This window comes from Pseudomyrmex gracilis, unplaced genomic scaffold (genome assembly GCF_002006095.1).
Source record: "Pseudomyrmex gracilis isolate BER0280 unplaced genomic scaffold, ASM200609v1 scaffold_61, whole genome shotgun sequence".
Taxonomy (NCBI): Eukaryota; Metazoa; Arthropoda; class Insecta; order Hymenoptera; family Formicidae; genus Pseudomyrmex; species Pseudomyrmex gracilis.
In genome coordinates, this window is record NW_018020645.1 from 124,204 (window position 1) to 151,156 (window position 26,953).

General features: G+C 33.3%; 5 protein-coding genes across 6 annotated transcripts; 2 read left to right on the forward strand and 3 right to left on the reverse strand.

The window, feature by feature from the left end:
- Positions 1 to 389: 389 nt before the first annotated feature.
- LOC109854227 lies at positions 390 to 1,395 on the reverse strand. The gene is made up of 4 exons (XM_020427110.1): positions 1,320 to 1,395; positions 992 to 1,248; positions 804 to 920; positions 390 to 674 (listed from the first exon to the last, which is right to left on the reverse strand). The coding sequence occupies exons 1-4, from the start codon at positions 1,393 to 1,395 to the stop codon at positions 411 to 413; spliced, it is 714 nt and encodes a 237-aa protein (XP_020282699.1). The 3' UTR covers positions 390 to 410.
- Positions 1,396 to 3,618: 2,223 nt separating this feature from the next.
- Positions 3,619 to 6,732, forward strand: LOC109854215 (H2.0-like homeobox protein). Of its 2 annotated transcripts, none has more exons than XM_020427093.1 (4): positions 3,619 to 4,047; positions 4,275 to 4,478; positions 6,172 to 6,359; positions 6,487 to 6,732. In XM_020427093.1, exons 1-4 carry the CDS (start codon positions 3,939 to 3,941, stop codon positions 6,664 to 6,666), a joined length of 681 nt encoding a protein of 226 aa, XP_020282682.1. In that variant the 5' UTR covers positions 3,619 to 3,938; the 3' UTR covers positions 6,667 to 6,732. The 2 variants fall into 2 exon arrangements, with proteins under 2 accessions (XP_020282682.1, XP_020282683.1); XM_020427094.1 differs by having other exon boundaries at positions 4,290 to 4,478.
- A 146-nt stretch (positions 6,733 to 6,878) lies between these two features.
- LOC109854224 (probable cytochrome P450 12a5, mitochondrial) lies at positions 6,879 to 10,480 on the forward strand. Its single transcript, XM_020427107.1, has 12 exons — positions 6,879 to 7,086; positions 7,184 to 7,423; positions 7,609 to 7,887; positions 8,240 to 8,351; positions 8,413 to 8,535; positions 8,598 to 8,739; positions 8,825 to 9,072; positions 9,214 to 9,397; positions 9,502 to 9,671; positions 9,830 to 9,908; positions 9,985 to 10,194; positions 10,263 to 10,480. Exons 2-12 carry the CDS (start codon positions 7,282 to 7,284, stop codon positions 10,371 to 10,373), a joined length of 1,800 nt encoding a protein of 599 aa, XP_020282696.1. The 5' UTR covers positions 6,879 to 7,086; positions 7,184 to 7,281; the 3' UTR covers positions 10,374 to 10,480.
- LOC109854232 lies at positions 10,120 to 12,970 on the reverse strand. The gene is made up of 8 exons (XM_020427115.1): positions 12,677 to 12,970; positions 12,483 to 12,579; positions 11,895 to 12,204; positions 11,713 to 11,812; positions 11,530 to 11,631; positions 11,296 to 11,454; positions 11,015 to 11,155; positions 10,120 to 10,162 (listed from the first exon to the last, which is right to left on the reverse strand). Exons 1-7 carry the CDS (start codon positions 12,968 to 12,970, stop codon positions 11,096 to 11,098), a joined length of 1,122 nt encoding a protein of 373 aa, XP_020282704.1. The 3' UTR covers positions 10,120 to 10,162; positions 11,015 to 11,095.
- Positions 12,971 to 23,367: 10,397 nt separating this feature from the next.
- LOC109854216 (odorant receptor 4-like) lies at positions 23,368 to 25,159 on the reverse strand. Its single transcript, XM_020427096.1, has 6 exons — positions 24,853 to 25,159; positions 24,336 to 24,745; positions 24,095 to 24,194; positions 23,773 to 23,874; positions 23,532 to 23,693; positions 23,368 to 23,439 (listed from the first exon to the last, which is right to left on the reverse strand). The coding sequence occupies exons 1-6, from the start codon at positions 25,144 to 25,146 to the stop codon at positions 23,368 to 23,370; spliced, it is 1,140 nt and encodes a 379-aa protein (XP_020282685.1). The 5' UTR covers positions 25,147 to 25,159.
- Positions 25,160 to 26,953: the final 1,794 nt, after the last annotated feature.

The window sequence follows — 26,953 nt, forward strand, 5'->3', positions numbered from 1 at the left end:
TCGCGAATGCGGCAGTTTGCTCTTGAATTTAACAATTTTATTTTCAAACATTATGCAATTCTCGTCACATATTTCACCGTTGATTAACCGTGATAAAAGAGATTAGTATTATTTATCGCATCTTCTCTCTGCACACAATATGATAATATAAATATACAGGAAAAATTTGCGCGTGTACAAATTTATCACTTTAGTTATCTATAATTTCCACACAATGTTTTTTATGTGATTTAACACATTGTTATTTTAAGTTTGTTATGTACTATGTAAAAGAGAAAAATATATATACTAATTACATCTGAGAAAACAAAAAAAAAAAAAAAATCCAAAAAGGGTAGTTTTACGTTTTCTTCGACGAAAAAAAAAACAATTATTCCATCCGTTTCCTTCTTTCCCGAATGAGTTCTTTATCACAACGAAAATAAACGACAATCAGTGTGCTCGTCATCGCATTTGTCGCTGTTTGTTTCGAATTCGTCTTGAGATGGTAGCCACGAAGTAATTCGACGCATTTGTTCCTGCGACTTGTTGCTAAGAGAATTCTGCGCCGCCCTAATGACCGGAGATGATTTGCACAGCAGCAATCTGATGCAAGCAGAATCGGAACCGCTCATTCTCGTTATCAAGTGATTCGGTAGATTAGGATCTCTCGCTTGATCGAGTAAGTTTCGAATCTATCAAATATTAAAAAATTATGTGCTTCAGTTATACACAATTTTATTTCTATGGTTGTGTATTATTTATATTGAAATAAAAACTCATAATTAATTCCACGATATATAGAACGTTTGCAACATACTTACTTTCTCATTTTTATTTTCCAAAGTAAATTTTAGGGGATCCCAGCGCGGTTCTCGATCATTCGCGTCTTTATCGGTGATATTACTTTGCGGTGATTTTAAACCAAAAAGTGAACTTATCTGTTACAAGATGCAACAATAATGCGGTCAATTTTGTTAAGTGTAAAAAAATTTATATTGTATATATTTACCATCTGTGCGAGAAATATAACGCTGTTGATTGCGATTGCTGCGATCTTTTGCGAATCAAGTCCGAAAATTTGAAAGAATGAGGAAACGAAATTTGAGGGACCAAACGGTATCTTTGTCTCATCTTTGGCTTCATCTTCTCCTCGTTTCTGCTTCTGTTTGCCACCTAAACTTTTAGACACCAGGTCGGCGATATCCTTAGCGGTTTCCAGATAATTACTTGCGTATTGCAATCCCACTTTGATTTTATTCAAGACATCTGCGAGATTAAACAAATGTGAATTTTAATTATCTCTATTCTACGCAAATATACATATGTAACAATCTCACCTTCGGTCTTCGCGAGTTGCGCACAATTAATACTTATCCAAAAGATGCAGAAGAAGAGACACTTGATGCTCGACATTTTGCCAGATCAAACCGAGCAGCAGCACTGAGATCGCCCGCAACATCTTTGTCGCAGATTGTAACGGGTTCACGTTAATTATGCGTTCACATTTCCATTCCGTTGCGTTTCCAACATAACTCTCCGTCGTCTTCTATTCGTGATTGTCGCTCTTCTTGCTTCGCCGACCAAGCGCGAGAAAACGACGTCCGCATTTCCGCAGCACACAATTTAGTCGCGTTCTTCTGCTCGAAGTTAGTACGAAGATTGATTAAGGCGACAAAGGTGCTCGGACTTAAACGAGTTTAGTGTGTCAGAAGTTTTTACGTCTTTAACAATCACACGCGGAGTTGATTAAAAATACAGAGAATATTCAGCTATGACTCGCGGTTTTATACTATTCTGTGTGATTTGTGTTCTCATGACGATTTTCGCCGATCATCAGTCATCTTTATATCTGGATGAAATTCGCAGTTTAAGCGAATTGCCGATGGATAAATTGATCCAAATAAAATCTTCCCTAGCAAGTGGAAACGGTAAACAATCATTATTAAACAAAGATATTTTGAATCGGTTATTATTTACTCAGAAAATAATCTAACGGTTCATACGACGTACTTAGCAGATATTTACGATCAGATTGAAGACAGGAGTGTGTCCGGTAGAAGATTATCGCAGACGCTGCCGATGGCCTTGCCGTTGAGAAGAAGCAGCAAGAAGCCCACGCGGCGATACGAGGACCATTACGATGAAAAGGGAAAAGATTCAAAGATTTCGAAGATATTCCAGTTGGCGATAACCGCGCTCTCATTTCTCGCGTTCGGTGGCTACCTCCTTACGCTTATAATAATGGCGATTCGTCGAAATTCCATGAACAATACAAACGGGAATGTCGTCATATTTTCGGTACTCGATTCCGACGAGATTTGAATGATCCATTTTCGCGCGACATGCAAGATAGATTATACGTAAAAAAAATTCACGATATCAATTATTTTATTTCCAGAACCTGCAAAATCTGCAGAAACTCAAACGTCCCAAACGAAACATTGTAATTTTCGACCCGATGGAGAATAACTTCGAGACCGACAAACTCTACGAAGGAATGGTTATGCTTTCGAGAAGTTACGCTTTATACAATTAATTTATCACGTTATATATATGTGTGTGTGTGTGCGCAATTTAATAATCTATTATTTATTTTCAATTGTATTAAAATATACTCAATTTATGAAACTTAATTTATAAACATATTAAAAACATAAATATATTATAGCTGTACACATATTATATTTTCGAGTTTGTTTTAATTAAATTAATTACTCTTTATATACGCACATCTAATATATATAAAATATATATAAAATATTGCGATATAAGCTTTCACGTTGGATGTAACGTGCGCAAATTTTGACAAAGCACATTCCCATCGGAAGATTCGATAAAAAAATCACGATCGATTAAGCGAATGCGAAGAGCTTGCGCTTAACGCGCGAAGTCTGATTCCTGAAAATCCTAAAACCTAATAAAATCGAATAGAGGACCACGATGTGTACATATCTCGGAGAATATTCTTGGCATGTGGGTAGAGAGGTAGTTTCAAACATGGCTCTTCAAATAAACATCCAAGTGACTGCGTATTCTCCGCAGGCCTACACGCAAAGATAACCATGTGGCTCTTCCAGAGATATCGACTGCGCGTATACACGTATATATACCATTGTTCTATCGATATAAGCGAATTTTGGCAACACGCAAAGCACTTTGAGATCCAAGTCGTTTCTAATTGATTCGGAAGAACTATTATTGCGAGAACTATTATTGCGAGAACTATTATTACGACAGAATATAGGAAATTTATTTTTTTCTTGATATCTCAGATTATTCTGAATACCTCCAGTTTAGTTAGAATGTAACGAGTCAGAAAAACAAAAAGAGTATTGCGGGATCACGTCAAAGTTAAATTAAATGTAATTAACATTACTTCTTGCTTTCATGATAATTTTGTTTTTTATCGTTTCAAAGCAAGAAGCGTTACTTTGACACTTACGTCCGCAGCATCCGAAGCAGCATCATCTCGGCCAGGCCGAATCTTCTCGTGATCCCGCCCACCAGTATTTTCGTGGTCCAATCCAGTTAATCCTGCTAAGTCACAACTGGTGGAGCTGATGATTATTTTTTTCAACCAGAAATCTCCTTTCAACATGGCAAAGTCTCGTACTCTCATTCAGTTTTATGCCGTTCTGCGATGCTGTCGTGAATATTTTTTAACGAAACATAAATCCTCATTAAAAACAAAACAATTTTGACAGTTTTAATAATTTCTGTGTTTTCCGTCAAAATTACATTTGATGAAAATTCATTGTAATTTGTAGTAATAACGTGAGAAATGTAAGTGAAAGAAATTGCAGTAAACAATGAAGACATTAATCTGTTAAACGAACATTATTAAATTGTTATTTTAATAATGATATGTAAAATAACGTATAAAAAATAAAAATAACAAAAAACAAATAGCTCTCGAATTTTATGAATGAAACTCAACGCGAAATTAAAGATATAAGATGAACGGCTTCAACGCTACTCACGTCACGGATAACGCTAATTGTTCCAAACAATTGAAATTTGGCGTGGACCGTATACTGTCCAACGAAATTTGTGCAAAGAGGACAGGTAAGAGACTTAACTCTTGGTGTGTGTAATGTCTCTAAAATTAGAAGGTATAAAGTTTATATAACTGTAATATAAAAAATCTTAATTTTACTTTTATAAATAAAGTATCGAATTTGAGCGCAATATTATATTATCAAAGAGCAGAAGTTAATTTTATTTAAGTAACTGTAATTTTTTACACAACTGTATATGTGTAACTGTATACGCAATTCTTCGATAATTTTAAGATTTTCTCAAACCAGTTTCGATACTTTCTTCAATTCGTTGTCCCTGCGTTGAAAGTTGCGAGCGATGCGAAAGTGTTAGAGCTTGCATCTCGTTTTCTCATCCATCGTTACCTGAAGCTATTACATCTGTATCTTATACTGGAATCATGGAGGGAACATTAGGAACTGTATATCGGCCAGCACCGCTACGTCTTGTGCCAAGAAGTAAGTTATATATTTTAATTACACATAAACATTACAATAGAGTATTATGTAACTTTTATATAATTATTATATGACTTTTATATATAAAATAATAAATCATATGTATATTTTTTTGACTACAACACATTGGAAGAAATTTTGAAATTTTTAAAAATAATTTTATATTTACAAATATTTTAAGAATATTTACATTACTATTAACACTTTATCGATCGGATCCTTTTGCTATAAACAATGACTTATGGGAAAAAAATTAACATTAGTTTTAGTTAGAACGCCAGCTGGCGTGTTTGATCGATAAAGTGTTAAATATCTTTACTTAGAAACTATATTAATTTTCACAATATTTCTTAAAAATGTAATTTTTAATCTTACGTTATATGTAGAAAGATAAAATATACAAAAAAAAAATTATAAATTAGATAGAAACATCATAGAAAATAAACGTTTCTCTTAGCGTGTGCGATTGATGTCGGTTTCTACAAATCTCAGAAGAAAAAGAAGCTCTTGTTAATTAGATAATTATATTTAAAAAATTTTTTAAATCTAATTTTCTTCTTTGTTTCACGTTTACGTTAATCTCACTTCAAAAGTAATTAAAAGTTAAATGTGTGTGAGCACAATTAAACTCTTCAAAAAGTGTAAGATTATTTTAAGAAGATTTGACGTGAGGTCGCAGGTTACGTCATTGACAAATGTTGCCATATGGACATACTGTCTTGTCCCTTGTGATACGAGAAGCACGTAGAGCAAAATATTTACGTGTCGGTGTATTCTCGTGTTTCCTGTCTGTGTTTAAACGACATCTTAAGTGCCACCGAGCGTTTACGAGAGGTATAAACAGCGGTTTCGATATACATTTTCTCGGTTAGTTAGAATCTGGCAGAGTCCGCGTTTTTCTCGTTGCTATTTTTTCTACAATTAATGACGCTACAAACATATGCGTTTAACGAGATCTGTTCTAAATCAACGGGTTTGCGTTTTGTCGTTTGCAATTAATAAAAAAAAAACACGTGTTTCATATCACGTAACAACTTTTTGTTTTCTTGTGTTGCACAGAGATATATTTTTCATGCAATGTTAAAGTGTTTTTCTTTGAAAAGAAATGTCAAATTAATTATTTGCACGAGAGAAGTAATTACATGTTGCGAAATCTTCGACTTAGACACGTGTGTCTGAAGATCAACATAAACGCCCCGAAATAACTGTGATGTTAGAGGTATCTGTTCGAATTTGTTCGGAGATTTAGCTTTTGGGTGAGAGTACCACACTGTTTAAATACCTACAGATGTTGTATACTTTCGTACGGTTGTAAATCAATTCAAAGTACCCCATCTTAGAGGCTTCTTCGTACTGAGATTTGTAGAAACTGACACCAATCAAGCTAAGAGGAACGTTTATTTTCCATGATGTTCCTATCTAATTCGTAATTCTTCCTCTTTCGTATATTTTATCCGCACATGTAATATTTGTAAGATTAAAAATTACACTTTTTAAAAATAAATATTGTGAATTATAATATATTTTTTAAGTAAAAGTATTTAATTGTAATAAAATATATTAGTAAAATATAAAATTGTTGAAAAAAATTTCAAAAATTGTTTTCAATGTGTTGTAGTAAAAAAATATACATATAAGTTTATTATTTTATGCACAATAAAATATATAATATTCTTATATCCACTTATTTCAGCATCTATCTCATCTCCTTCGACGATAAGCACATCGGAAACGAATACACGAAGAAAAAGATCGTGGTCCAGAGCCGTGTTTAGTTCACTACAAAGGAAAGGTTTAGAAAGAAGATTCTCTTTGCAAAAATACATTACAAAACCGGACAGACGACAATTGGCAGCGACTTTAGGTCTCACAGATGCACAGGTTACAACTTTATAAATTAAAACTATATAGTCATTCGATACATAATTCATTATTTATTGTAAAAAGGTGCTTGATTAAATAGACTTATTCTAAGTTTGTTTTACATATTTATTTTTATATCATTTAGGTCAAGGTTTGGTTTCAAAATCGTCGAATGAAATGGCGACATACTCGAGAAAGTGAAAATACGATGTTAGCAGGTCCAGACTCTACACAGAAGGACTTTCCGCAGAAATTAATTAAATCGACTGCGAATATTACTCTAGAAAATGACGAAGAGGATGTAGAAATTGACATAGATTTATGAAAGTCTTATTAAATTCAAGTTTTTTAATAACATAAGTGAGAGAGAGAGAAAGAATGTTTTTGTTAGAAAAATTACACACATTAATTGTTATAAAAAAATAACTTACAATATAAATGTAAGACAGAAAGAGAGAAAGAATTGTTATATATTAATATTAATGAAGTATTATAAATGTGCGTATTTATATTTTAATATATTTTATCCATTATTATTATAAGTATATAAAAATACAGCAAGTGTGTATTAACGGTGTGAATTGTGCGTCGAAAGGGATCTTCGATCTTTTTTTTTATGTGTGCTTCCATGGCAACGATTTTATTATTTCTTTTCTCGTCATTACGAGAGTAACTCAAGCGTCATTACGTAATGATATTACGCTCAACGATATTAATATTTCTAAAGTGCATATTTTAATAACAGGTATGCAAAAAGTCGAGAATTTTTAAGTATATATTACATGTACAGTTTCCAAATTTTACTTGTGCTTGTACAAACTATGTTATCATTTACTTGACAGAATTTCCCACTTAGAAAATAGGTTTACGTTGTGTGTGTGTGCGTGTTCATTTTAACATTATATAATACAAGACTGTTATATAACTCCAAAATAAAATAATGCATTGCTTGGTGCGACCCATTTTTGTTGCTCGAAATCCTTCGTTGCAAGTATATCAGAATTGTTTTCATCGTTCGTCAACGAAACCGAAAGACGCATTAGCAGCTACGAAAGAAAGATTACTCACCAATAACGTAATAAGTAAGAAATAAATCGGACTAATAAAAACAAAAAAAAAAAAACAAATAGAAAAGAAACTATGAATTATATAAATTAAATTAATTTGTGCAAAGAAATTCTTTGCACAGTGATTAAAATATTGCTATTAAATAATTATTGTAATCTTACTTTGTTATTGTAATCTTATTGTAATCTTACTTTGTTAGCTGCCTCTGTAGCGCAATCAATTCCGGCAGTGAATACAACTGTGACATCCTCGAAAGTAATTCCACTTGTAGAAACAGCGTCATCTGAAGTAGCGACAGATGACATTGAAATTTCCGCGTCCAAAGTTGTGTCACAGACCTATGAAGATAAAACATCTTTACCGTTTGAGGAGATTCCTGGCCCGGCAATATTGAAGCTATGGGAAAAATACTGGAGATACGTGCCACTTCTGGGTACGCAACTGTTTTCCAGTCTGCTAATCAGCAGATTTACTCAGGGTACGACCCCTTGAAGTTCAACTGCTTGAAATCCGAAGAGCTAATTTGCATTTTTCAAGTTTAAAAAAATCTGTATGAAAACAATTTCATGATTATATAAAATGCACACACATAAATCGCAGCTCTTCAAATTTTGAGCAAATTGTCCCTTGTAAGCTTTATAATGAGCTTTAGAAAAAAAAAAAAAAAAAAACTATTGATATTAATATATCTTTTAGTTTTATATTTATAAAACAGAATTTTACAGTTTGATTAATCATCTGGGACACCCTGTTTATATTCTCAAAACAGTAACTAACAATTAAAGAAATGCAATCATTAAGTAAGATTAATTTAAATTATCGCATTGCAGGACGATTATCATGGAATCGCAATGTTACGCCGATTAAATATTTGTTCGACGAATATGGATGTCTTGTGCGAATCAATGGGCCGCTTGTGAATGACATAGTTATGATTCACAGGTGAGATATTACAAATGTTTCGTGTTTCTTACGACGTTAATTCGTTAATTGATCGTTCTAGGCCTGAACATATAGCGGAAGTTTTTAAGCAGGAGAGCAAGTCTCCCGTTCGTAGTGGTATTGACGTTCTTCAACACTACCGTCTTAATTACCGCAAATACCGCTCTGCTGGAGCATTTTCTCTGTAAGTATATACCGCAATTGTAATATTAGAGATAGCATTGAAAAATATGAACAAATTATCAGGCAAAGTTTGGAGTGGTTGGAAATAAAGGAAAAAGTTGATCAGCCGTTGCACGATACCATTTCAAGTTACGTCGGAAAACTGGATTCAGTGTGCGGCGAACTTGTTAGAAAAATTCGTACTATACGTAACCGACAGGATGAGGTTTGTTACATTTTACGAATGTAATATTTACAAGTATATACACCAATAAAATCTATAATAATCTTTTAAACCAATTGTTCATTAGGTGCCACAGAATTTTCACCAAGTACTCACTGCATGGGGTATGGAATGCTTCTACATGACCATGTTCGACAAGCATCTTGGTTTTCTAGATTTTAATTCGAAATCAACATCCGAAACCACAAAGATTATTGATGCGTTAATAACCGCGCACACATACATGAATCGTTGCGAAACCGGATTTCAGGTGTGGCGATTCTTCAAAACTCCATTTGTCAAAAAACTATTTGCAGCTTGCGATGTTCTTGATGAGTAAGTTAATAAAAGAGTTAAATATCATTTTTCAATACAACTTACGTGTTCTTTTTTTTTAATTAAATATGTTTCAAGTTCAAATATTACACAGTTTGCTAATATTGCTTGCACTCGCACATTTGTTTTTAATTGTTTCAGAATTATTGGAAAACATATTCACCAAATGCACAACAAACTTCAAACGTTGTCGTTGTCGAAACAAGAAAAATCCACAAAAGAACCGAAATCTTCGTCGTTGCTCGAAAAGATGATGCTCCAACGTATTCATTCGGATGACATTTCTACTCTGTTGATGGACATGATGATTCTGGGCGTTCAGGCTGTAATATAATATACATACACATGCAATATAATTGAATTAACAAGAACAATATTAATTTAGTTGCATAAAACTACATTTAAAAAATATGTTTTATTTTTCTATAGGTCGTCAATTGCGAAGCATTCCTACTTTATTTCTTAGCAAAAAATCCTAGAGTACAAAAATTACTATATAATGAAGTAACTTCTGTTTCGTCTAAAACCGGATCTACTTTAACGAAGGAAAGTTTAGACAAAATGCCATATTTAAAAGCATGTATAAAAGAAAGCCTTAGGTAATAAAATTTAAAAAAAATATAAGTAATAATAGAATGTGTAGTTTACGTCTTTTTTACAAAATTTTAATAAAATTATATTTAATAATTAAAATATTTATACGAGAATTAACGCACAAAAAATTAAAAAGAATTTTATACAATACTTTTTATAACAGATTACGACCTGCATTTCCTTATTTAACGAGATTGTTACAATCAACAATTTCACTACATGGATATACAATACCAAAGGGAGTGAGTACTTTTTAGTAAAAAAATTGTTAATCAAAAGTTAGATTTGTAACGTAATAAATACCTTCTATTGTCTCAGACTTTCGTCATAATGGCGAATCAAATAACATCACAACGCGAGGAACATTTTGAAGATCCTGAAAAATATCGTCCAGAAAGATGGTTAAATCAGGACAAGGACGAGTATAATCGTTATCAGAAATATTCGTGTCTACCCTTTGGACACGGCGTACGATCCTGTCTGGGAAAAGATATGGCTGAAACACAAATGATGTTGCTTACCGCAAAAGTAAATAAATTTTGCACACAGTAAAAGATAAATGAAGAAACAAAAACAACACTTTTATTTTTTTCCAGCTGATCCGAGAATTTACTATCGAATACGATTACGCTGATATTCGAAGTCGATTTGTTATGATAAATGTGCCAAATAGACCGTTACGTTTTCGATTTGTGGATAAAAATTAAAAGATTATTTCCCGAAATCATTAAAACATAACAAGTACGTAATTTTATTTGAGATTAAGATATATCACGCAAATAAGTTTTTAATCTTATTAAGATTAAAGTGTTATATACAGGGTGATTCAAAAAACAACCTCTTATCCTTAAAAATACATATTCATGACTAAATTCTAAAACAAGATTTTTATTTGACAAAATTTTGTCTGAAGCTTACTTTTTGAGTCATTAATAAAAATAGGTGACCTGCCACGAGTCGGATACAAGAGATAGACAGGGAACGCAACTCACCGTCAGACACGAGCGATTACGTGTGGTGTCTAACGCGATCAGCTGATCGCTACTGTTTCTGCATATTTTTATTAATAACTCAAAAAGTAACTTCAAACAACATTTTGTCAAATAAAAAAGTGTTCTAGAATTTGGTCAAGAATATGTATTTTCAAAGATAAAGGGTTGTTGTGAATTATCCTGTATGTAAGTGTTTATTTACTTGTATAAAAGTCTGTATAAACACAGTAAAAAAGTCGGATATATCATAATTATATATATATATATATATATTTCGTCTCTTTAACAATACTTTCGTATTATNTTATTTGCAAAATAAACTTTAAGAGTTATAAATTATGAATACGATAGTTTACTTTTCTCTCTCGCTATAACAGATAGTTCACAAAATATAGCTTGTGTGGAGCTTTTACGTTTGAGTGTGTACGTCTTCGTTTTTATTCTTCGCCCATTATAATACGTATAAATGCCATGTATGAAAAAACAGTAGAAACATACTGAAAAGTTCAGAACTTTAGAAGAATTACAACTTAAAAATTTGTTCTTACATCTAATAAAAAAATATTAAATAAACCACATATGTAAATATTAGATATTGAGAAAAAATACAATAATTATTAAACGAATAGAATCTCACCGACGAGTAATAATTCATGGACAAGCTCGGTAAAAAGCCTGGAATTGATATATTAACCGGACACTGACTTCTCAATATAACTTGTATCAAAATCTTTTGCGTGGTCATGTCTTTGTCGTACCATAACGAATCGTAGGCGGCGGATGCTATGTCGCTACTCTGAAAGCATAGTCAATCAAAATATTGTCGATATACATTGTCGCGCACTTTGTTATTTTTCTCTGAGCCATTAACCTTGTTCATCACATTATCAGCTGGCCAGGCGTACATATAAAGTTCGACGAAGCCANAGAAAGCTATCAGAATAAATGAGCATTTCACTGACAAAGGTTGACGCTGTCATTGCACGTACAAAAATCAGAAAACAATTAAAANATCGCAAACAAAGTAATCGCCATCTCAAAATATTGTACTCACACTCATGAAAGTGAGATATCCGAAAATTACAGCTCCGGTACTGAAAGTCACGCATAAAAGTGCTATGTAAGCAATTGCGCGATTCACTTCTTTTGCGTAGCTAAAAATATAATAAATAAGTTTTAAAATTAATTGCTTGTCTTCCGCGTTACCGTTTTATTTCGTTCATTTATGTTGCGCACTTGAGCAATACGTAATGTTCGTGCGTGCATTTTATCAGCTCCTGTATATTCGTTATCGAACGAAATCGATTGGACAAGATATCGAATCTGATGGCTACGAACCAAAGTAAGAGAGCGGGTAAGGTATTAGCCGCTACTTGCGTCATACTTTGATAAATAGCCAACAGATGATGTGCGTAGATTATAGCTTTTAGCGGTTGATGTTGCACGTCAAACGGATATTCTGCGTCACAAGGAAACGGTTGCGGCAGGAACACCGGTCCGAGTCCCATACTAATAGCTGTCGTTGCTAGCAGATACAGAATGAAACCTGTAATTTAATTAAGAGCAAATTCAATATCATGTCCCATTATTGTATAAAGAACTTTATGTAAAAAACATTAAAAATATAGAAAAAAGTAAATTAATTAATTAAGGAAAAGTAGGAAATTAATTAATTAAAAAATCTTTAGCAATTTTGAAGATTGAAAAAAAACTAATTGTATCTAAATACGCCAATTTAAACTTATCTTGGGTCTGAGAGACCCATGTCACTCTACAAAGAGTTAATGGTGTAAATGTAAATAAGCCAAAAATTCGATATCATACTGTACATCACTTTGCACTTGTTGACATAATGTTGAATAATGTCTCTCTCATACTCTTGCGCTTGCTGATAAAAATCTTCCATTTCCAAAACAACAAACTATATTAAAATGTATATTTAATAAATGTCGAATTGTTTCATCGAAAAGCTTATTTCTGTTAAAAAAATACTTTTACTATGTAGATAAAACTGTCACCTGAAAACGTTTGTACTCCTTTGCAAACAGTAATAACTGCAGCACGATTTGTACATTGACGCTTAATTGACACCCCAATTTCATCACCAAAAGCGCGTCATTTATATTGTTGATAAGTGTCCATGTCAATGCAATGCTGAGTATTACCGCGTTTGCNACGCAGAAACACTGTAAAACATTGCGTTGAAGTTTTTGAAACTTCGTTGCGTCTCGACGAAGCGGCCAGCAACAAGCGACTGTCAAGAAAACCTTCAGAAAGGTAATTATTTTACCGAACGTTATCTTATTCTCCATCACACGCGGAAATACTTGGAAAACTCGTAGAAATTCAAGCTAGCATAATATGTACTTCAAATCACCCTCGCAATATCGTAGAGGTATAATTTCTATAGAAGTTGCGTGACGCTGTGAAGTGTAAATACAGTACATACAATAGNGAAGTTATATCACCCTTGGTGGTGAGAGAAATGTCAGTATTCGAAAGATTTTAATGCGCATATGGTGTAATTAAAAGGCAGTAGGGTTTACGGGGTTGGTATCAGCTGTGAGTGTCTCACGAGTGTGACGAGTTAAGAAATAATTGAATGCGTTTGAAAAATTAAGTAGATATCTCGGTAAAGCATTGCCGGACTTTAGGAGAGTTTCACAAATTTACGTTTATCACGAATCCGTTTCTTGTTTCATAAGTTAGACTTTATTATTTTCTATTTTCTATTCTTCTGACTACAAACTTCGTAATTGCTTTCTAATTGCTTTGTAATTTCTTCCGTATCACAGAAATGAGCAAACGCTGTTTAATAAATCATGCGTAAATGGAGAGTGTTCGACCGATTGTGCGTTTACAAACGTTTTCGATAGATGTGTATATGCAATTGTCTAGCTAGACTTAATTTTAACCAATTTTAAGTAATTTTTAGCCAAGACTGAACTACAAACTTCTAATTGCTTTCTAATTGCTTTCTAATTGTTTCCATACCACAGAAGTGAGCGAAAGCAGTTTAATTAATCATGCGTAAATGGAGATTGGTGCGTTACGAAGCTGCAATATGCACTTGCAAGTCATTACATTGTCTAGCTAGACTTAATTAGTACAGTGAAGTATAAGTAACAGCAACCTGGGGGGTTGCACCCTCGCGCGTAATTCGATTACAAGATATTGCTAGCTGTAGAAAGTGAAATATGAACAAAATATCATTACTTCACGGCATGAGACGCAGATATGCGTTTTCTGGCCTCATCAGTCTATCATCAGATAGCTGGTATAGTTGACAAAGCAAAAGAAGTTTGCACTTTAGTAATGACACAATGTGTGTAATAAACAAAAAAATTACGTTTTTATTCAGAGAAATATGCTTTTTTTGAAAGTTATTATTACATAATTATTATACAGATCATTTTGTAAACGTCAGTAACTGTATATCTTTTTGAGGTGCTACTGTAATTACTAATCTATTATCAACGTTGAATCAATTGCCATCATTTTTCGTAAGTACAACTCGACAGGTGGCTAGATAGGAGAAAGCTGTTGAGACATACTAAAAAATATATTAAGACGTTACGTAAAAATTACTTTTGATTTTTTTACTTTTAATTAAATAATTACGTAAAGTTTTTTGTACATATTAATAACGTCATAAATATAAATATATTTTTCATAAAGAAGTAGGATTATATGTGTGCGTAAATCATAATCGTATTATTTTTATACCTTACTATAGTTAAAACTTTCTTTTAATTAAATAGATGTTATTTGTATTTCCAGAATAAGAATAGTGATAATAATTTAAACACCCTGATAAAAATATTTGTGCATTGTAAAAAAAATATATTATATCTTATAGATATAAAGTTTATCACATAAAATACTATAAATTATTTTTAATAAGTTTAAGAAAATTAAACAGAAAACTATTTTGTAATTAAGTCACATTAACTCACGGAGGCATAATAATTTAATGATACAGTCGGTAATATGCAAGGCATATATATGATATGATATATATGATACGGCCATCGGGTTTAGGCCACGTAATAAAAGCTGTACAAAATTTTTCTGGAAATCAACTTTTTCATTATACCACGCAGAGTCATACGCAGCGTCTGCAATACCAGTGCTCTAGAATGTTATATTATTTTTGCCAAATGTATCAAGCATTACTGTTGCTATTTACATTTATGATTTTAACTTACTGCACTTAGCAGATGATCGGCTGGCCACGCGATCAGAAACACTTTTGTAAGAGATCCAACAACAAAAATTAAAAATGTTGACTTTACCGCTTTTGAGTACGGCTATCGAAAAAAGAAGATTGAAATGAACAATTTATAGGTAACTTTTCTGTACATAGTCACGCTGCGGCAAACAAGATATGTAAATAAATATTTTCTCAAGTACGATATGTACACAAACTATTTTTACAGAATGGTGCACATTTGATCAAATAAAAAAACATAAAAACTTAATATAAACCTAATAAAATTTCTTATTTACTGGAAGAATGAAAACATTTTAGAAATTGCTACTAAAAATTGTTTTGATTACAAAGTTTCAAAATAAATTTAATAGGCACACTTACGCCAAGAAAAGTGACGCCAGCAAAAACGACAGCTATTGAACTGAGAATTATCGCTGTCAATATTATGTATCGAATAGAGAGAACAACTTCCCTTCCAAAACTGTGCGTGCGTGTAAATGCAAGAACTATATATATTATTTATTTCTTGTAATAATATATCTATTTTTTTTTCATTTAAGAAAGTCAAATAAAAGAAAAAAAACGTATGTATACATGTTAGTTTTAATGACAAAATCAGATTTACGTAGCAACAAATTGAGTAAAAAACTTCTACATGTGTTAAAACGTATTTACAACACAAGTTCTTGATGTTCCTTTATACATGCGCGCAGGTCTTGAAATTTCGTAATTGCTCGAAATTTATCGGATAAGATATCACATCTCGCTGCCACGAACCACAAGAGAAGCGCGATGAAAACGTTGGAACACACTTGCATGTAACTTTGATACAAGAGTAGCGTGTGATGCAGATACATGACAATCTTAAAGAACAGAGAGTCCACAGTAAATGGATAGCTTATGTCGATTGGAAATGGATGTGGTTCTACAATCGGCTTGATGATGAGCAGCGCAAAAACGAAGGTAAATGAGCATATTGCGCACACATAAATCAATTTGCATTTCTGAATATATCGATGAAAAACTTTATTCTCTTCTGATTTNGCTCGTTCGCAATAATTCTCCAATTCGTAAGCCACGTACTGCAATCAAATTACACAAATGCAAGTGATGTAACTTATNTGTTGTTTNTTGTTTTGCAGTTGTAGTTTCAACNGTGNTCAATGCGATACGATGCGAATTGGCTTCTCTTACTTGAAGGCGATCGTATTGCACCGAGTAGATGATTATTTGCACCGGGATTGCGGTAGTGGTGCACAACTCGCAGCACAGTTTCATTACGAACAGTAAATTCGATCGTTTNACATAAATCGTGTATATTATCGCGATCATCATGACTGTTCCGTGTAGAATGGAAAAGCAACGAAATATCACGTGGCGTATCTTTTCGCATCTCGTAGCAACTGGCGGTAATGGCCAACAACAAGCGAATACCAAGTCCGTTTTTAGAAACGCGAGAATTTTCTGCATCGACAAAGTGTTCTCCATAAGTGCCACGTAAACTGTTGGTTTCGATCAGGGTTCCGAGAACGAAACACAACAGTTATATATTACATCTATGTTCGCGTATTGTATACACAAAATGACTGCGTCAAAAGAGAATGCTTTGTCAATCGCACTAAGGGAATATTTAATTGTCGTAAGCGCGGTTTCTTTGCGCTTTTTCATTTTTTGCTTTGAGTAGGTTTGCTTCATATAAGAAATTGTACGCGGGTAAGTTCACAAATTATTCAACTAGCGAACGACATAATGAGAAGTTGATGTGTACTAGCATATAATTATCTTCCTATTTTTTATTCGCAGAAAGAATTGTGAGTTTTGCCATTATAGATAGAGGTAGAGTAACAAAGGAAAAAAAAGCGGGAATATAGAGTTAAAGATGTATTGCGAATGTTGGTACACGACTATCACACCGTCGTTCTTTTATATTTTTGAAACGCAAATCATATTTAGTATTATATCTCATGTTTCGGAAAAAATTATTTGAAATATCGTTAGTTGTATTGTGTAATGTGTGCAAGTATATATAAAATCAGTTATCGTGAAAAAAAAAAAAAATGTAAATGCAAACATCTGTAGATACGTAAATATAAAAAATATATAGTTGTATTTAGTTTGTTTAATAATATACATCTAAGTTACAAATCTGTTTTCTACATTTTAGAGAAACTTTACTTCGACCAATATCTTGCAATTAGTGCACAGACGTTTGTATAAAAACTATATGGAACGCCAACTCATCACCGTCTCGAAATAATTATCATCGTGAGTCCGTATTTTAAGATATTATCGCGCGAAGATGACCGCGAGATGTAATTCAGACGCAGAAATGCGTTGTCGCACGCAAAGGCCTTAGATAAAATGCAATAAACGCGCGGTCTTTATTCGACGCGAGTAAGACAAAGAACGTGACACACTGTCGCGGTCCGACGGTCACAGATTTTCGGCAATATTCACAATTTCTTCAGATGATGTTCGGAAAAATACAAAGACATGATATTCAATTTTTCAATAAATCACACGCGCTAAAAAACTATGACGAACGGACGAGAGAGGTGCAAGCAATAAAAAAAAAAAAATAAAAACAACACATACACAAGTGACGAGCAAAGATAAGCTCGCGACCGCGACTGATCGGGACAAGAACAGCGACAAATAAAGACAATTATATTCTTATCATTGACCAACGCAAACCGCGATACACTACATTTCCGGCAACATATCGCGCGATATCGAACTCGCGGGGTAGCTCGTCGAGATTCGATTTACGAACAATATAAGTCGCGAGAGGTGCGGAAGAGAACCAACCACACTTACGTTTGCCGGCGACTCTCCACAAATCGGTAACCATTCTGCTCTTCCTTTTGAGATCGTCTTAGCAAGTCCTTTTCGGAGGTGGTTGTCCAGCACACAGTCTTACACCTCGGCATTACGATATACGTGAAAGACGATGAACTTGCGTGGTTCACGGTACGCGCAACAATGAAGTTTCGTATCCTTCGGCAATTGCTCTCTCCAGTGCTGTTCTTCCTGCTACGTAACCGAGCCAATCGAATTTTTTCTTTGGTGGCGCTGCGATTGACAGCGGCCACGTGTTCCTCGGCATAATAGCGACTCGGGCCCTTTCCGCGGCCGTATCAAGCCTGTTCCACCTTGATCGTTTAATGAGACGAACTTGTTGAGATTCATCTCCCAGCTTCATCGAGCCTGTCACTCCGTTGGAAGCTCCGATTTCGATTTTCTGAAGATCGGAGTGCGCTTCTCCCACTTTTGAAGTCCGACGTCAAAATTTCTGCCGAATATCCTAGGCCAGTAACATCTCATGCCCCTAAACCACGCGTTATCTCTGTCTTCTCTCTTTCTTGCTCTTCTCTACCTACCGGTCACGTACAGTGTGTTGCTCTCTTCACGCTAAAAATAACTTACAAAATAGCCGCCGAGCGGCATATCACAATACGCAAAAATATCGCAAACCCAAAGTAAGCGCATTCGCATGCGCTATGCAATCTAATGAGCTGCTCTCTCACAAATAGTGGGGAAACGCGAGCTCACCGCCTTCTGTGCCGGCCGGAAGTGCATCTTTGTGACGAACACAAAAAGTGTCACGTTACAACTTGTATAAAAGTCTGTATAAACACAGTAAAACAATCGGATATATCATAATTATATATATATATATATTTTGTCTCTTTAACAATACTTTCGTATTATCTTATTTGCAAAATAAACTTTAAGAGTTATAAATTATGAATACGATAGTTTACTTTTCTCTCTCGCTATAACAGATAGTTCACAAAATATAGCTTGNCGTAGCAACTGGCGGTAATGGCCAACAACAAGCGAATACCAAGTCCGTTTTTAGAAACGCGAGAATTTTCTGCATCGACAAAGTGTTCTCCATAATTGCCACGTAAACTGTTGGTTTCGATCAGGGTTCCGAGAACGAAACACAACAGTTATATATTACATCTATGTTCGCGTATTGTATACACAAACTGACTGCGTCAAAAGAGAATGCTTCGTCGATCGCAGTAAGGGAATGCATATTTAATTGTCATACGCGCGGTCTCTCTGCGTCACTTCCTGCTTTAAGTAGGTTCGCTTCATACGAAATTGTACGCGCGTAAGGTTACAAATTATTTAACCAGCGAACGTCGGAATGAAGTTGATGTGTACTAGCATATAATTATCTTTCTATTATTCTCCGCAGGAAGAAACGTGAGTTTTGCCATCATAGATAGAGTTAGTGTAACAAAGGAAAATAACGCGCGAATATAGAGTTAAAGATGTATTACGAGTGTTGGTACGCGACTATCACACCGTCGTTCTTTTATATTTTTGAAACACGAATCATATTTTGTATTATATCTCAATTTTCGGAAAAAATTATTTGAAATATCGTTAGTTGTATTGTGTAATGTGTGCAAGTATATATAAAATCAGTTATCGCGTGAAAAAAAAAATGTAAATGCAAACACTTGTAGACACGTAAATATAAAAACTATACGAATGTATATAGTTTGTTTAATAATATACATCTAAGTTACACATTTGTTTTCTATATTTTAGAGAGACTTTACCTCGACCAATATCTCGCTATTATTGCACAAACGTTTGTATTAAAACTATATGGAACGCCAACTCATCACCGCCTCGAACTAATCATCACTAGAAAGCACTGCTCGAAACGATGTCAAATAAGAAAATGCCGTTGACACGTACTGCAAAAATATATTGAAAAAGATACTTTAAATCCTATCATTATATTGAAACCTCTTTGATAATTTTTTTCTGATAAAAAGAGCTACTGATGTAAGAAAATAGAAAAAAAGAAAAATAAATAAAAATTTGAGAAACATATACACACATATATATATTTCTCATTGTGAACAGTAATAAAGTAATAACCGTATAAAGTATGATACAAATATTGGCTATATATTTTTGATAGTCTTAGTTAGTGTAATAGTGATTTCAGAAATAGTGGAAATCGTGACGTATGTTTTACAATGAGATGCGATGTTGTTAAGACTAATGTGACTAGCGTGACACTGCAACGTTGTCTTACAGATGCATAATGCTGCAAGGATAAAGCCGTGACTAAACCGGGAACAGATACGAGAACAGGTTGTTGAGTTCGAAGCATAGTGTACAGCAGAAGTTTCTGTGTACCGATTTCATTTTTGTACCACATCGAGTTATATGCAGCATCCCCAACAGAAGAACTCTGTAATGTGTCTTTGAATATTTCATGTATACTGCGACACAATTGTATTTTTTCTTTTACTTGTCGACACTGACCATTCTCATCAAATAATCGGCTGGCCAAGCGCATAAGAAGACTTTCGCCAGAGATGAAGAACATACTATCGTATATTGCATTTTTACGATCATCGGAAATCGCTACATGAAAATGAATTAATAAAGTAAATAAAATGGTATAAAATGTAACCTGAGGTGAGTAAATTTAAAAAAATACTCAGTTTTATAGTAAAGACTAACTTTTTATCATTTAAATTCTTGTAAACAGATAAATATGTTTTATATAAAAAAAATATTGCGTTAATTTTTTTAATTTTGACATGCGCAACCGTTCTAATGAAAAGAGTGAGAATTTATACATACGCCGAGGAAGGTAAGACCGCTGAACACTACAGTCATGGTGCTGACAGTTAACGATGATAACGTTAAATACGAAAGAGAAGAAGTCACTTGTTTCGTAAACCTGTAATGTAGCGTCTGTATAATAACCGTATCGCCGTGAGCAAATAAGAATGATTATATTGAGTCGAAAAATTCTTTATCATTTTAAGAAATTTGCAATAATTAACGTTGTTGTTAATTAATCAAGAATTCGCGAATGAGCGTGCATCCACGTGCAAAAGACCAGCGCGTTTCGCGCGATTATGATTGCTACGCGCACACATTGAGAATCTATAATTTAATTTTTTAACTCACGTCAAAATCTCTTGATGTTCTTGCAGACATGCCTTCCAATCGGAATAATTCGTAGCTGTGCAAAATTTTTTGGCTAAGATCTCGAATCTCGCGGTCGAGAACCAAAACAGAAGAGCAAGAAACATATTAGCGCATACTTGAACGTAAGCTTGATACAGAGCAAATGACTGGTGCAAATATATAATGCCTTTCATCGGCTGATAATCGATAGAAAATGAGTAATCTAACTCTAATACCGGATGATCTGTTATTAGTGGTAGCACAATCAGACTGGCTAAAGTTACGCTCATCATCACTAACGTCGCACTGTACATCATGAAATTCTTATTTATATATTGTTGTAAGACGTCCTTCTCCGCTGGGCTCGCATATTTGATGTAATGTTCCATCTTCCAAATTATATTCTGCAATTTTTTTTAGTTACACGATTCGCTAATTATTACACTTATCCAATCGCTTATTTTCTAAACAACTCATGTATTTTCTAATACATCTAAGCAAAATCATGTGTCCGTGATTTTATCTTTCTCAACCAGTTACAAAAATCAATTGTTTCTTACTTGCAACCGATCGTGTTGCTGCAAAAACAAGTAAATCTGCACCGGAATTTCACATAGAACAACTAACACGCAGCCTAGTTGTACTAACACCAACACGTTCTTATACTCGGAAACGATCTTGTACACTATCATACAGATTATCAATATCGAGTGCAAGGCGTTAAACAAACGAAACAATCTGTCACAAATGATTTTTATTTTTGTCGCAGTGGATGGCAACGGCCAACAGCAGGCGAAAACCAGATGTATTCTCAAAAATGCGATAACATTTTCTAATGTCACAGAACGTACCATAATATCTCTACTTGCGATAAGTTCTCCCGTGTACATCCCCCGACCGCACGCTTGTGTGTTTCGAAGGCAACTTGTCTCATACGATTGCTTATATAGACACGTTAAAATGTTATTAACCGTGAGAAATGTAAAGAAAAGTACAGTTATTCACTAGATTCTTTTCTGGAATATTATTTTCTGACACAATATTGAGACCGTGAAACAATGCGTTACTCCGCGAATAAATAATGCACACCGCGAATATTCTTCTCTTCGTGTCGAAAGCACTTAGATTAAATAAATAATGACATTTCATACGCAGAAAACGCGAAATAATAATCCGTATACGATATAACACTTTCTTCGTTGTTCACGATACTTTTTCAAATCATTCAAGTGACTATAAGTGCACGGAATATAGACGCGCATAACGTAATTTTTCACATAAAGCAAGATTTGCTGCCACTATTATTGTACCTTGAACACACAAATTTTTATTAGTTTTTCTCTTTTTATTTAAGACTTAATATATTAACGACTGTTTGATAAAAATTTATATTCTTCAATACAAAAGTTGTCTGTTACATGCGTACGACTCAAAATACCCATTAATATTTTTTGTTCTAATATCGATAAACAAAAAAATTAAAAGTTTAAATATTTACTTTATTATTTAATTTCTACTGTTACCCATTTGCATTTTTAAAAATGCAACCAAATACAACAAATTCTTTAGCAGAGCTTTATTGCATGGAATGGTATACAGCCTGACTAATATCATAACTCTGATATAATTGTTGGAAATATTAAAGCAACGTATTTAGCAAATGTCAATTACTTATTTTTATATAATTATTAATACTTATCATTCTCAATAAATAATTAGCTAGCCATGCGCAGATGAAGACTTCTATGAGCAAAGATGCAACCACGATAAAAAATTGGGCCTCTATGGTTAACGGTGCTTTCTGATATAATAAAAATATATTGCAAACTTACTAATACTTTATTAATATCAATATAAAAAAAAACCAACTACACGCTTATAAAGTATAGCTTACGCTTAAAAAAGTAAAACCACTAAATACCACTGCTGAATACCAAGTGCTGAATTCTATCGATGATAATGCTACATATCTAACAGTCGTAGTAACATCTTTCGCATATCTGTACAATCAATTATTAATATCTTCTAGTGTACAATCGATTATTAATATCTTCTAGTGTTTTTTAATGTTATAGTTTTAGGACTACAACTAAAAACATGACTTTATAAAACAAAATTCAAAATAACGATATTATTTTAGACACTTGTAGCAAAGACACTTGTGATTGATAAGTTGTAGAATAAGATTGGAGAAGTGCTTACACCTATGTAACTTGTACTGCAACTTACAAAATTACGTGCGTGTTTTGATAGTCAATAGAAACTCTTTTGTGCATATGCAGTATATGTTGTGTTGAAATATCTTAATGTTTATGTCTATTCTTTTTATATTACTTTATATTAATTTTAAAGAAAAAACCATGCTACCATGTATTTTGTTCAAAAATATTAGTAAATACATTAACACGTAAGTATGAATTGTTTTTTAAAGTACTTTTAATGCGTATTACTAACAACTATATACATGTGTAACTAGTATACAGATTATACATTCTTTAAATTACAACTTTCTTCATTCAAAAATATACTGTTCTTTATTTATGATTCGTTATTTTGCTCTTCAAACATCATTCGCATTGTGGTAAAGTAAGAAAATATAGTTGACAGATACTAAAATCATATGTACTTTTTCAATATATGATATATTTATTGTAACATAAAGATTGGCAATGACACACGCAGAGGTCAAATCGTTATCTTACCGATGCGTAATACCGTAAAGACAACGATGGCAGACCGCATGGCAATACAACAAGTATCGGTTTCTGGCTTCGTAGTATAATCATCTGTAAAGTTTTTCGAAAAGTTTCCGAACAATCGTTATACCAATCAGTTTCGAACGCTGCCTGTCCGACATCACTGCTCTAAAAAGAAAATATCTAAAATAAAAAATACTCTGAGTAAACACACATTCATTAACGTTATCCTTCACTAATAACTTACTATGTGAATCAAGTGTTCCGCTGGCCATGCATACATGAACACTTCCAACAATGCACTGATTGCTAAAAAGACACATTCAATCTTCAAAGCAGGCGATGCTCTCTGTTTAAGAAAACGACACAAATATGTGTAATATGTACGTGTAATACAAGTATATATAAGTATACGACAAATGTACGGGTGTAAGACCAAATTTAATATCCGGGTTGCAATGCGTGTATTATTGAGCATATGCTGCTCACTTCTGTCACGCAACAGCAGTGTTAAAAAAGACAATAGAAAAAAAAAACGAAGCACGTTTCTTGCAAAAATATATACTTACTGTAACAAAAATAAGACCAAATACGAGTAATGTTACTGTACTGAAGAATATTGTTCCTAACGCAAAGATACGAACTGTAAGAGCTACTTCTCCCGCGTACCTAGAAATTTTAAAGTTTGTTTGTATCTTATGTTATAACACTTTAATGTAAGACACTATTTGCAATTAAATAAATATTATACGTTAACGTTTGAAATATTTTTAATTTGTTTCAGAACCGAAGACAAAGCAGTACTCTTACTCAAGTAATTGCTGATGCTTTTCGACGCACTTTACAAAATCACGGAACTTTGTGACGGATCGTAAATCCTCGATCAACAATTTAAATCTTGCTGATGCCAACCAGAGTAACAACGCCATAAAGGCGTTCACAGACAACTGCGAGGCTATGAACAGACCCACTATAATTTGGTGCGTATACGTAATAACTCTCAGCGGTTGGCGGGACGCATCAAATGGAAATTCAGCAGGTGCTGGAAGCGGTTGGTCTAGCACGACGGGTCCCACAAACATGCCAAACAGACTCATGTAAAACATTCCTATACAAAAACCATAAAACTGTGCATACTTATTGACGTATTCTCGCTGAACAATCGCTCTTTCGCAAGGTTTTAAAAAAGCGCGAAAATTCTCCATTTTGTAGGTAACGCGCTGCAAATAAGATCCGCTAACGTTACACGTCAATTAAAAATATGCAATAACTATGTTTATTAAAAACGTTAATTATGTTCTCAAAATAATACGCAAATAATTCTTACTTGTATACGCTGATAAATAGCTAAGTGGCACAGAATGTTCCAAATAACGTGACTACAAGGAAACACACCCAATGCCGATTTTATAACAAGGTCGAGATCATCTAGATTTTGAACAACAGCGTATACCATCGACGCAATTACGGCCGCAGTCAACAATAAGCTGACGCATTGGTACAACTGCATGCACAAGAGTTTACGCTTACTCGCACTTTGTGGTAGCGGCCAAAACCACGTAACGAACAAACTCAACTTTACAACAGTGATTACTTTCTTCAACGTTACTCTTTCTTCCATGATTGAGTTAAACTATGTGCAAGTACATCACCAAGTACTATTTTGCTTATCGAGAATCATATTTCGTGCCGACGAGCAATTTAGGAACTTTTGTAATCAAATTATGTAGTTGGATATACAAAATGAAAGCACCACGTGTCATTTAGGTAAATGCTTTCACTCAACACACGCTACCTTAATACTGTTATTATAAAATATGCAGGAAACAAAACCTTGAAGAGACGAAGGATCGATCGATACGTGTTGCGCTTATTTCAATGCAAAGAGGAAAAATATGTGCGCATATACTGAAGCGAAAAAAATTGACGTGTAGAAGTTCGGGTAGTTTGTGAAAATATAGTATATATATATATATATATATATATCTAGTGAGTATTGTATGTGGACTACGATTAGGGTGAGAAGAAGCAGATAAATAATTCATCCACAACGGTAGAACTTGAAACGGCGATAATATTATGTAATCATTTTTTTTATTGAAATATTTCTCTGAAAACACGCTGTATCTTGCAGAAATCGTGCAGATTGTAAAGCATTTTGTAATACCTACCGGAAGAACTTCAAGAAAAATACTAGGATATTTTAACAAAATACTGTAAGTGCGATGTCAGTTATAAAACTGTTGAGTTTTATGGCGTTTTTGCAATGATCAATATAAAGAAATGTTTTTCTACGAAGGCAAGAGAAAAATTCGGCGTAGTATCCGGAAAATATTGCACGCTAACAGAATACTGCTTCGACGACTCAAAGGAATAACTTATTTGTATAACGACGAATAAACACTGTTACAAAAAAGGTGAACTTATTCATTTTGTAAAATACAACATAAGAAATTTTTTTTTGTATTTAAATTTTTATTTAGTACAAACTGTAGTAAACAATTTGTGTATATGTTTTTTGTAATATTGCATATTTTATTGCAAGATAGATATGATGTGTATGTATATGTGTATATGTATATCAAAAAATTATTAGCATAGGTTCATTGTGTATCAGTATATTTCTTGCAAGGTGATAGAATTTTCTGCAATACGTATACGTTTTGAGAATACCATAGTGATTTATAAATTGCGTTGCCAACGTTCAAACATTGTTATAAAAGCATATAATATTACTGTACGCTATAATAATATTGTGAACGTATAAAATACATTGAAAAAGTTTAGAATAAAGCTAAAAAAATACTTGTAATTTCTTCGAAAATAATTGCATTATTTATTGTAAATGTTACAATAAACAATATACGATACGTAAGATATGCAAATATCGTACTGTAACTAATAGATTACTAGCAGGCCAGCAACGCATAATTACTTGGGAAAGACATGTAAACGTCATCTGGAAAAATCGCAGTTTGACTGCTATTGATAGTCGCAGTCAACATAAATACGTATACTTAATGTAACTTATTGCATAATCATATATTTCTTCTTTAATATATATTTCTGTGTGCATAAACGCGAGTAACACATAATTTGTCACACAAACCAAGCTCGATTTATTTGTTGCCTTTGATATTGTACCTTATGTCGATTTTCCATTTCTTATATTTAAGACTTAACATATATTAACGGCTGTGTGATAAAAATTGATGTTCTTCAATACAAAATTTATTTGTAACTTGCATACGACTTAAAATATGCATTAATATTTTTTGTTTTGTTATTGATACGAGAAAATTTATAGTTTAAATATTTACTTTATTGTTACTTCTTACTGTTACATTTTTTTTATACACTTTGACTAAAGATATTACATGGTCATGTTATTTTAGAAGTTTTTTTTAGAAAAATGTATACGTACGTAC

What these genes read in the sequence shown, in the direction of transcription:
- LOC109854227 (XM_020427110.1), bottom strand. Translation starts at nt 1,395, where the DNA reads ATGTCGAGCATCAAGTGTCTCTTCTTCTGCATCTTTTGGATAAGTATT. An exon ending in GCAACTCGCGAAGACCGAAG is followed by an intron (nt 1,249 to 1,319) that starts GTGAGATTGTTA and finishes TTAATCTCGCAG; the next exon opens with ATGTCTTGAATAAAATCAAA. An exon ending in TGGAAAATAAAAATGAGAAA is followed by an intron (nt 675 to 803) that starts GTAAGTATGTTG and finishes AATATTTGATAG; the next exon opens with ATTCGAAACTTACTCGATCA.
- LOC109854215 (XM_020427093.1), top strand. Translation starts at nt 3,939, where the DNA reads ATGAACGGCTTCAACGCTACTCACGTCACGGATAACGCTAATTGTTCC. An exon ending in GCTACGTCTTGTGCCAAGAA is followed by an intron (nt 4,479 to 6,171) that starts GTAAGTTATATA and finishes CACTTATTTCAG; the next exon opens with CATCTATCTCATCTCCTTCG. An exon ending in TAGGTCTCACAGATGCACAG is followed by an intron (nt 6,360 to 6,486) that starts GTTACAACTTTA and finishes TATATCATTTAG; the next exon opens with GTCAAGGTTTGGTTTCAAAA.
- LOC109854224 (XM_020427107.1), top strand. Translation starts at nt 7,282, where the DNA reads ATGCATTGCTTGGTGCGACCCATTTTTGTTGCTCGAAATCCTTCGTTG. An exon ending in GCTTGCGATGTTCTTGATGA is followed by an intron (nt 9,073 to 9,213) that starts GTAAGTTAATAA and finishes TAATTGTTTCAG; the next exon opens with AATTATTGGAAAACATATTC. An exon ending in TGATGTTGCTTACCGCAAAA is followed by an intron (nt 10,195 to 10,262) that starts GTAAATAAATTT and finishes ATTTTTTTCCAG; the next exon opens with CTGATCCGAGAATTTACTAT.
- LOC109854216 (XM_020427096.1), bottom strand. Translation starts at nt 25,146, where the DNA reads ATGGAAGAAAGAGTAACGTTGAAGAAAGTAATCACTGTTGTAAAGTTG. An exon ending in TTGGTCTTATTTTTGTTACA is followed by an intron (nt 23,875 to 24,094) that starts GTAAGTATATAT and finishes TTTCTTAAACAG; the next exon opens with AGAGCATCGCCTGCTTTGAA. An exon ending in CTTTACGGTATTACGCATCG is followed by an intron (nt 23,440 to 23,531) that starts GTAAGATAACGA and finishes ATATGATTTTAG; the next exon opens with TATCTGTCAACTATATTTTC.